Raw genomic sequence first — 11,115 nt, forward strand, 5'->3', positions numbered from 1 at the left:
TTTGTTACAGGGTCTCACTCTGTTGCCCAGGCTCTGTAGTGCAGTGGCACGACTCACTGCAGCCTCCAACTCCTGGACTCAAGTGATCCTCCCACCTCAGCCTCCCAAGCAGTTGGGGCTACACGTGTGTACTCCCACACCCAGCTACTTTTTTCAATTTTTTTTAGAGACAAAGTCTCACCATGTTGCCCAGGCTATTACTTTCAATGATACACAAAAAATATGCTTGCATATACTAGGTGTACCTTGGAGTGGTCCAATAGAACTTTCCTGAGTGATGAATATGATTTATATCTATGCTGTCAAATACAGTAGCCACTAGCCTTATGTGCCAAGAAACTTTTTTTTTTTTTTTTTTTTTTTTTTGAGGCAGAGTCTCGCTCTGTTGCCCAGGCTGGAGTGCAGTGGTACAGAGTGCAACCTCTGCCTCCTGGGCTCAAGCAGTTCTCCTGCCTCAGCCTCCCTAGTAGTTGGGATTACAGGTGCACACAACCATGCCTGGCTAATTTTCATATTTTTAGTAGAGATGGGGTTTCACCATGTTGGCCAGGCTGGTCTTGAACTCAAGTGACCACCTGCCTCAGCCTCACAAAGTGCTGGGATTACAGGCATGAGCCACTTAACTTCTTAACTTTAAAACTATGAGCTAATAAACATTAAGGAAGAAAATGTCCAGATTAGCACAAATAATGCAAGGTAATCAGTGCCATATTAAGAGTTGCCCAAAATTGCAGTATAATGTAATATACCTGTAAAATTTGTCAAATTGATGATGAAGGTTAAAGTTGGTTAGAGTAGGGGTAAGGAGACGTCTCAGAGGACCATACTGGTACCACCAACCAAACCATGGCAAGGATTATTTTTTTCTTCTGGTAGTTATCTTAATTGATGTATAGTATATCTGCTGTTAGCTGCTGCAACCTCCCTGAGAAAGCACAGATCATGATAGTAAACTATGTTAAGCAGAGCTCAGTAGTGAAAGCTACAGCTGCCAGAGACTTGCAGTGGAGTCACAGGAGCAATCAGAGTTCTTTATAAATGACAGTAACAGGCCAGGCGTGGTGGCTTAACGCCTGTAATCCCAGCACTTTGGAAGGCCGAGGTGGGCGGATCATGAGGTCAGAAGATCAAGACCATCCTAGCTAATGCATTGAAACCCCGCCCCTGAAATAAAATTAGCTGGGCGTGGTGGCGCGTGCCTGTAGGCCCTACTGCTTGGGAGGCAGAGGCGGGAGAATCACTTGAACCTGGGAAGCAGAGGTTGCGGTGAGCCAAGGTTGCACCACTGCACTCCAGCCTGGTGAGAGTGAGACTGTGTCTCAAAAACAAAACAAAACAAAAAAGTAATAAATGGCCGTAACAACTCACTTGACTTTCCTTCATCGTATCATAACGTTGGCTATCAAGCTGGTAGAACGACCAGTCCTCTGATTTGTTTCCTAGGGAAGGCAGTTGTTTGGCCCAATGTTTTGTTAACATCAAGGCTCTTATTCTTGCATTTGAAACCAAACACCTTAGTCACTTTGCTTGCATCAGGGTTGGCACAAGAAGGTATGATCCTTCTTGGGTGGGTATTTTGCATTGTCGCAAATAGTCTTATTTATAAAAAACAAACTCTGAAATCCTAAAACTAGTATCTAACAAAAGGAAGAGATTCAATTCTATCAGGCAATTTATTACTCAGTCAATAATGATGCTGTAAGTATAGATTCAGCAGTATAAACATATTACCAAAAGCTTGCTTTTATTCATTTTTAAATTTATTATTATTTTTTTTTTTGAGACAGAGTCTTGCTCTGTACCCAGGCTGGAGTGCAGTGGCGTGATCTCAGCTCACTGCAACCTCCACCTCCTGGGTCGATTAAGCAATTCTCCTGCCTCAGCCTCCCGAGTAGTGGAGATTGCTCAAGAACCATGCCCAGCTAATTGTTGTATTTTTTTTTTAGTAGAGATGGGGTTTTACCATGTTGGCCAGGCTGGTCTTGAACTCCTAACCTCGTGATCCGCCCACCTCTGCCTTCCAAAGTGCTGGGATTACAGGTGTGAGCCACTGCTCCCGGCAATATTTTTTTTTTTTTTTTTTTTTTTTGAGAGGGAGTCTTGCTCTTTTGTCCAGGCTGGAGTGCAGTGGTATGATCTCAGTTCACTGCAGCCTCTGCCTCCTGGGTTCAAGTGATTCTCTCGCCGTAGCCTCCTGAGTAGCTGGGGTTACAGGCACACACCACCACACTGGCTAATTTTTGTGTTTTTAGTAGAGATGGGGTTTCGCCATGTTGGCTAGGCTGGTCTTAAACTCCTGACCTCAGGTGATCCACCTGCCTTGGCAAGTGCTGGGATTACAGGCATGAGCCATCTCGCCCAGCCCACTTGCTTTTATTTTAATGACTTGCTGAAAAACAAAAACAAAAAATGTTAGGACTTACATGGGGCTTCATGACGTCTTTCTGGTAATTCTGGTATCTTTTGGGTACCTATTTCTCCAAAATAGACTTTGGAGAATCTATTTAGAGCTATAGAACTCCTCTTAATCCTCCCCAAATTGTACACAACACATTTATTCCTTGCTCCCTAAAGCCTATCCTTAGAAATTCCAAGTTGAGAATTCACCCACCACTGCCCACTGTTCCAAAAGGCTTTACTGATTCTAATGAAAATTAATGTAAAACTCGCTGTAGGAGGCATTTACATATTTGTGTTTCTTCCAAACCTTCTGATTTCCACTAAAATTTGTAACCAAAATGTATTAGGAAAAAAATCATTAAGCTTTAACGTTATTATCTGGCTCACTCTAACTGTATGATCTTTTAATTGTGGAAACATGGCAGTTCCCTGGAAGACCACAGCCTTTGGAGACTAGCAAGCCTGGCTTGATCAGCTAGTTCTGATAGTTATTTTGCTGTATTAATTTACCTAACTTTTCTGACTGTGCTTTCTCATCTGTAAAATGTATGTATGACTTATGATAGGGTTTTTTTTTTTCCTTTCTTTTGGTAGAGATAGAGTCTTGCTCTGTTGCCCAGGCTGGCGTGCAGTGGCACGATCTCAGCTCACTGCAACCTCTGCCTTCCGGGTTCAAGCAATTCTCCTGCCTCAGCCTCCCGAGTACCTGGGACCACAGGCGCACACCACCATGCCCAACTAATTTCTTTTGTATTTTAGTAGAGACAGGGTTGCACCGTGTTGCCCAGGCTGGTCTCAAACTCCTGAGCTCAGGCAATCCGCCTAGGCTAGGATTACAGACATAAACCACCATGCCCAGCTGATAGGGAGCTATTTGAAAGAAAACATCTGACACAGAAAAGGCTGGATTAAAACCTTTAGAGACCCAAAGCAGCAGGGCTGTTGTGCCCAGATCACTCAAGATGTTAGGAAAGAGAACACACTCAAACTGAGTAATGTTTAGGGACTATTTATAAAGACATGGACAGAGTTCAGGGAAGCCAGCAAAGAATAACGGAGTACTCCAGGGATGGTAATTGAGTCCCCCGCCCCTTTTCTTTTTTTTATTGAAACGAGTCCTGCTCTGTTGCTGTGCCACAATCTCAGCTCACTGCAGCCTCCACCTCCTGGGTTCAAGCAATAATCTTGCTTCAGCTTCCCAAGTAGATGGGATTACAGACATGCACCACTATGCCCAGCCAATTGTATTTTTAGTAGAGATGGTGTTTTTGTCATGTTGACTAGGTTTATCTCAAACTCCTGACCTCAGGTAGTATGTCCACCTCAGCCTCCTGAAGTGCTGGGATTATAGATGTGAGTGACCCTGCCCAGCCTGAGTCTTCCTTTCTTTTTTGGAGACAGAGTTTCGCTCTTGTTGCCTAGGCTGGAGTGCAATAGCATGTCTCAGCTCACTGCAACCTCTGCCTACCAGGTTCATGCGCTTCTCCTGTCTCAGCCTCCCGAGTAGCAGGGATTACACCATGACTGGCTAATTTTTGTATTTTGAGTAGAGACGGGGGTTTCACCATGTTGGTCAGGCTGGTCTTGAACTCCTGACCTCAGGTGATCCACCGTCTTGGCTTCACAAAGTGTTGGGATTACAAGCATGGCCACTGCGCCTCGGCCCCAAGTCCTCCTTTCTGTCCTAGATGTGAAGGAGCAAAGAGGAGCCAGAAGCTCGAGGGGGCTACTTGAATGGGAGCTGTGGTCTTTGGTAAAGGGACATAGACAACCCATGTGACCTGGCAATGAGAAAGCCAGAATACTTCGACTATCTTTTCCTTGTATCTTCTCATCTTTGGATATGACTAATTGGATAAACACAAGCTGAAGTTAGAGGGCAAAGGAGCCATCCATGCAGCATGTGGGTAAGCACCTGCTGGAGTCCAGAGTGGAATGAAGAGGGGTTCTGAAAGGGAAATGGAAGACACGCAGTATAACCTCTCCCCGAACGTAATTCAAACTACTTATTACACATAAAAATCACATGTATGCTGAAACTAAAATAACCTGTTTCCAGAATTTGATTGCAAAATTCTGAGTTCTTCAATTGAAACTGCATTTTCCTCAGCCTTTTCGGTGCCCCTTCTTCACTGGTGCCTTAAGCACATGTTTGGAGAGCCTAAGGGCAGCCCTGAGCATGGTGCGTGGACGACGGGGCCTCAAAACACAAGACTGAGGAAGTCTCAAGTTCACTGCTGAATGCTGACTGTAAGAGTCTCTGAGAGTTCTGAGAATCTAGAACTAATTTAGAATGAATCTCAGGATTTTTCTGTCAGTATCTATAAATTAGGACAGGAACTGGATTTTCATTTATTTATTTTTCTCCCCCCACCGCCAATTTTCTTGAATTTGAAAAATCCTATTATAGTATAACTTTGCATAAGCCTACTGAACGATAGGAAAGTTTTAAGTTTCTTAGAGAATAAAATGAATCAGGACATCAATTTCACATTGACATTTTTATTAACGCCAACTGTTTTTTAATTATTATTTTTTTAAAACAATAGCACAAAAATGTTTCAGGGAAGCAGTCTCACAATCTGATGACCTTCTGAAATACAGTTAAGCCACACCAAATATGAATTTCTGTTAATAACACAAAAAAATTTTTTTAAGAAAAAAAATATATAGGGAAAAAGGAAGGGAATGAGATTTAGATTTAAAATTCACTGGACTGAATAGGTGAGGCTTGTTAGGAGGATATACTGTTGAAGCAAACAGTGGCGCACACACAGGCTTACAGTCTTTGTTTTTAAACCAGTTACCACTAATGCATAAGCCCTGCAGCAGTTACCACTGACTTCTCACATGCAGAAAATGAACCAGGAGAAGCCAGTGTTGATACTGTTATGAAGAGGTTCAATAATTGGCTTGTCAGACAACTAAGACCATTTTTAGCAGAATAACTCCTTCAGAAAGGCCTGGCTGAAGATCTTTTTATTTCTATTGTCTCACCTATATGCATTTCAGGGTTCTTATAAGTCATCTTTAAAAAGAAAGAAAAAAATAATGTATCAGTTTCTCTTATTTAATGTGGCTATGAAAGATGTTTCCTTATTATTTATCTCTAAGAAGGACACCGGGGGTTGGGGGATGGAGGCTGGGGATGGAACTGAAGGGAGGAAAAAAACCAGAACAGGGTAGGGTTTTTTTAACTTTTTTTTTTTTTTTTTTTTTATAGAAAAGAGTGGAGCTACAAACTAAAAATACAATACTAGCCCTTATCTTTTTTTTTTTTTTTTTGCCAAGGGGTCACACAGAAGGGAAGGCAAGGAGGAAAACTACAATCCTTGGTTCAGATTGAGTTATGCAGGAAAATATATCTTCCTGATTAGTCCCCATGCCAAAAAAAAAAAAACACTTGGAATTATGCACTGACTCCAACTATGTTATACCAGCTATTGGCCTTTTGAGTTTAACCATTCCCAGAAGTGGACACCACCCTTGGCTTGTAAGCTGTTTGCAGAACCCACTTCACAAAAATTCTCTTCACCAAGAAGCCTCTAGTTTCCTTTTGGTAAGTTATAAAAACAGAACATCTGTCATTAACAGGAGAGTGTTAAATACTTTTAACCACTGACAAGGCTTCAGAAAGTTTCACAGTTTCATTATGCTCTATTTTATTACTATCATATTTACATTTTTATTTTTTATTTATTTTTTGCTGAATTGCTGATTTTCCTTTTTTTAGTAGAATTTAATTCTGGAGTGTGAGCAGGAACCAGTTAACTACATTCATTGTCCAACCCCCACTGGTTTGAAAGAAGACTCCAAATTCGTGGCATACAAATCAGCTGTTTGGTAGCTCCACCTTATCCCTGCAGCGAAGCAGCAGAACCGCAGCAGCGGCACCTCAGGATTCACACTGTGGGTGGTGAAGCCTTCCGCTGAAGGAGGTACTGGTGGATGCTCTCAGCATCTCGCTTTAGCCAAGCAGCATTCAGCAGGATATTTTCACAACACTGCTGGATAGTACGCTCAGCTGAAGGAGCTGGGTGACTCTCGAAGAAAGCCTGGTAGAAAACAACCCAGAATGCAGGATCATTACTAGCAATAATAAGAAGTTTGTATTACAGGTTATGAAAAAATACCTACTGGTCTATATGCAGGATGCATAAGCTTCAGTCATGAGAATTTATCACTGCCACCCTCAGGCTAAAAGAAAACAAGCAACTCCTTGGACCTGCATATAGGAATTCTCCCCTTAAATATTATATGCTTAACAACCTCATCAAAAGTCAATAGTAAAGAGACAGAATCTACTGCTTTTCTTTTAGGCTAACTGTGTAGTGGTAAATACAGTCTTTGAACTGAAGACTTGGAACTTGAATAGAGGCTTGGTCATGTACTAGCTTGTAACTGTGAGAAAATTAACTGCTCTAAGTCTCAGTTTTCTCATCTATTAGAAAATATTTACTCCAAAAGATTAAAGAGACAATCCATAAACCATTTGACAAAATACCTGGCACCAAGTACTGAAAGACTCAACACATTTTGGCTGCTTCAAATAAAGATTAATTTTGTAAGGGAATAATATGAGGAAGTTCAAATTGCTGCTGTGCCCTAATTTAACACCCCATAGTCATTTTTTTCTTGAGACAGGGTCTCTCTTTATTGCCCACCCCGGTTAGAGTGCAATGATGTGATCATGGCTCATCGCAGCCTGGGAGTGCATGCCTGTCTAATATTTTTTCTTTTTTGTAGAGATGGGGTCGTACCATGTTGCTCAAAATGGTCTTGAACTCCTGAGCTCAAGAAATGCTCCCGGAGGCTTGGCCTCCCAAAATGCTGGAATTACAGGACTCCAACATTTTTAATACCACAAAACAGGCCGGGCGCGGTGGCTCAAGCCTGTAATCCCAGCACTTTGGGAGGCCCAGGCGGGTGGATCACGAGGTCAAGAGATCGAGACCATCCTGGTCAACATGGTGAAACCCCGTCTCTACTAAAAATACAAAAAATTAGGTGGGCATGGTGGCACATGCCTGTAATCCCAGCTACTCAGGAGGCTGAGGCAGGAGAATTGCCTGAACCCGGGAGGCGGAGGCTGCGGTGAGCCGAGATCGTGCCATTGCACTCCAGCCTGGGTAACAAGAGCGAAACTCCGTCTCAAAAAAAAAAAAACCACAAAACAATTTCTAAGTTTATAATTTATCAAAATGCTTAATGATTAAAAGTTGAATAAGCTTTTCTAATGGAGTATACCTGGTTTCACAGAAAACAAAGCAACTCTTAAACACCAACTGGCAAAATGATGGGGCTTTTCCTTTGAATTAGTCATCACAGATGTGAAAGACAATGACTAATCCATCTGCTTAACCATAGACCTTTTAGAAATCAATAACCTTATTTACACAGATGACAATTGCTACCATTCCAAGGTTCCTAATCATGGTTCAGTTCTTAGGGCCTCAAGTCTCATGCCATTCAATCTCAGTAAGTAGTACCAACATTTACACACCAGAAACTGGGGATTATCCTCCTTTTTTCTTCCTCTCCCAGATAAGCTCACAACAGAGAAGCCAATCAATAAATATTACTGAATTAGTGGTTAACAAATTCAAGCCCCTTGAGTTTCCTTCATTACTCCATCTCCCCCACTACCGCCACTACCCTACTGTAAGCTGTTCTATCCTTCTTGCTGGGAGAGTTAGCTTCCCAACATCTTCTCTTCCCCATGCCAAACTATACTCCACATTGCAGCCAGAATGCAATTTTAATAACACAAATCAGTTCAAGTCACTGCCTTGTTTATAAACCATTAGATGCCTTTCCATTTTCAGAAAATTCTTTTTTTTTTTTTTTTTTTCCCTCTGAGACGGAGTCTTGCTCTGTCACACAGTCTGGTGTGCAGTGGTGCCATCTCGGCTCACTGCAACCTCCACCTCCTGGGTTTAAGCAATTCTCCTGCCTCAGCCTCCTGAGTAGCTGGGGTTACAGGCACCCACCACCATACCGGCTAATTTTTGTATTTTTAGTAGAGATGGGGTTTCACCATGTTGCCCAGGCTGGTCTTGAATTCCTAACTTCAGGTGATCCACCTGCCTCAGCCTCCCAAAGTGCTGGGATTACAGGTGTGAGCCACTGCACCCAGCCATTTTTAGGAAATTCTTAATAAGGCCTATACAGCCCTGCATGATGTCTTTCTCTAAGCAGAAACATGGAGATGCTACAGTACATTATCCCAACACTATGATTATGTTATTGTTTTTACTTACTAGATTGAAAAGTGAAGAGTAAACAGTATTTTCCTTACCTTAACCTCTCCAGCCATTTTATCAACTGCAAATCCCTCAACTGATAGCTGCAAAACAATGGTTTTAAATAGTAAGTGAAACTAAAAAGACGCTGGGAACAAACTTCCATTTACCCTAAAAACAAATCATTCTGTTCTCTCCCAACTTCAGTTTGTGGCAAAGGATGTGTGATGGGAGATGGAAAAGTTGTTTAATAAAGCCAGTAACTATTTAAGGAAACTTAAAGAGCAAAGACCACAATGTGTGGGTGTAGTAAATCATGGATATCACTGAATAATATCCATGATTAGCAAGCTACTCAAAATTTTTCACATACCTTTATTAGTCTGGATATTAAGAATCCTCCCTGGTACCGGTTATAAAGTTCTTCCCAGTTGTCCTTTATGAATTTCCAAGCAGCTTTCCTTCCATGCTTGCTGCCTCCAGCTACTCCACCAATTACTGATACAGTGTCCTGTGGACGTACCTCTTCCTAAAAAAAGAAAGAAAACTAAAAGTCTAGTGTATGCAAAACATATTCTGGTACCAGAGAGTGCAACATACTGTTGAGATATCCAAGTAATCACACTGAAGACACTTATTCCTTGTTTTAGGAATAACTGGCACTAAAAGTTCTCAATGAGGATGTTTAACTTAAAGATCAACCAAACCAAGAATGAGGCCCTGAGACAGGTTCAGACAGACAGAAAGCTCAACAGATATGTGTTTAAGAGCCTATAGGTTTAAGAAAGGAAGAGAAACAAAGTAGGCAAAGGCATAAGCCAATTTCCCAGTTTTCAAGAGCCCATGTCCTCATAGGTCCCATTCTGGAGAGAGAATTTGTTTACTCTCCCAACTATTCTGATTCTCACCACTAGTGGGAGAAAAGTCAGTAACAAAAGCTCAAGCCAGTTTCTCTGGAAAAGAAAGCTTTAGTCTAGGGTTAAGGCAGCTCAAGAGGATCAGAGCTGAATCAGAGACACTTGTCAGATGGGTAACGATTCACATCTAAACGCCGTTTTCACTGTAACTTACTGAAAGTGCAAACGTGAGGACTTTTTGAATCAGGTCAGGCAAAGGAGTAGCCCCAAGGACTCTTTCAATTCGGTTTTTCTCTTCTTGCATATCTGCTTGTTTATGAAGCTACAGGAAAAAAGATAAAGATAGGAATAGTTAACTCTCCCCTGAATGTTCTGCATATGATTAACATGAGCTTCTTCCCCAATAAGGTAAAACTTAGGTTCTATATTCTCACTAGGTAAGAATGGCAAGGTATTACATTAACAAAAGAGAATACTTTTCAAGATGCTTTGTGCTGGGCGTGGTGGCTCACATCTGTAATCCCAGCACTTCGAGAGGCTGAGGAGGGCAGATAACCTGAGGTCAGGAGTTCAAGATCAGCCTGGCCAACACAGTGAAACCCGGTTACTACTAAAAAAAAAATTAGCTGGGCATGGTGGCATGTACCTGTAATTCCACCTACTCGGGAGGCTGAGGTGGGAAAATCATTTGAACCTGGGAGGCAGAAACTGCAGTGAGCCAAGATAGTGCCATTGCCCTGCAGCCTGGGCAAGAAAGCAAGACTCTGTCTCCAAAAAAAAAAAAAAAAAAAAAGCTTTGGCACTAAATTTGTCATCTCCTATTACAGTAAGTAAATCACTACATGTAAATGCTCACCAGATGAATAGCCTGTCATTAGTTCAGAGCAGTTTAACATCAAGATCTAAGAGTAACTCTATTATAGCCAAATTCTTTACATTATTGATATCTGGCTAATGTTCTGTGTTAGAAGAACAAAACTAATCATTAGTAATCTTATACCAGATCATCAATTTATAATAGTGAAAAACTGAAAATGAATACTGTAATTATTTACTTTTAAAAATGCATTACTGAAAGTTATATTTTAATAATATGATATAAGCATGTTCTTATATTTAAGTAAAGAAAGTAGAGAGACAAAGCAGAACGATCCTAAGGTGAAAAAAAAAATATATATATATATATATGGCTGGGCATGGTGGTTCATGCCTGTAATCCTAACACTTTGGAAGGCTGAGGTGGGATGATCTCTTGAGCCCAGGAGGTGCAGGTTGCAGTGAGCCCATATTGTACCACTGCACCCCAGTCTGGGCAACAGAGCAAGACTGTGTTTCCAAAAATAAAGGGGTGGGGGAGAACCCCTGGAAATACATCAAAATGGTAGAATTAATGATGGTTTCTGATCAGTGGGATTATAAATCTTCACACTTTTTAACTGCAAAAACAGCACATACTGAATGCAGAATATCTGAAAGACAGAAGCATAAAGAAATAAAAACTACTATATGTACATTATCAAGTCTGGAATGAGAGCATGTTAGACATGCTATTATTGCTACCTGCTTTTTAAAGTACAGGTAAGTTTTATGTTTTTCTTTACACTTTTCCACTCTCT

At 41.3% G+C, this 11,115-nt stretch overlaps 1 protein-coding gene across 1 annotated transcript in view; it reads right to left on the minus strand.

Moving 5' to 3' along the window:
• Nucleotides 1–5,668: 5,668 nt before the first annotated feature.
• Nucleotides 5,669–11,115, minus strand: part of NPEPPS (aminopeptidase puromycin sensitive) — a 105,111-nt gene continuing 99,664 nt past the window's right edge. The window contains exons 19-22 of the mRNA XM_017497067.1: nucleotides 9,714–9,821; nucleotides 9,016–9,171; nucleotides 8,699–8,746; nucleotides 5,669–6,455 (exon numbers count right to left, since the gene is read on the minus strand). Coding sequence (XP_017352556.1) covers nucleotides 6,303–6,455; nucleotides 8,699–8,746; nucleotides 9,016–9,171; nucleotides 9,714–9,821 — 465 coding nt within the window. The 3' untranslated portion in view covers nucleotides 5,669–6,302. The remainder of the gene's footprint in view (nucleotides 6,456–8,698; nucleotides 8,747–9,015; nucleotides 9,172–9,713; nucleotides 9,822–11,115) is intronic.

The sequence above is a fragment of the Cebus imitator genome, unplaced genomic scaffold, assembly GCF_001604975.1.
Source record: "Cebus imitator isolate Cc_AM_T3 unplaced genomic scaffold, Cebus_imitator-1.0 Scaffold228, whole genome shotgun sequence".
Lineage (NCBI taxonomy): Eukaryota > Metazoa > Chordata > Mammalia > Primates > Cebidae > Cebus > Cebus imitator.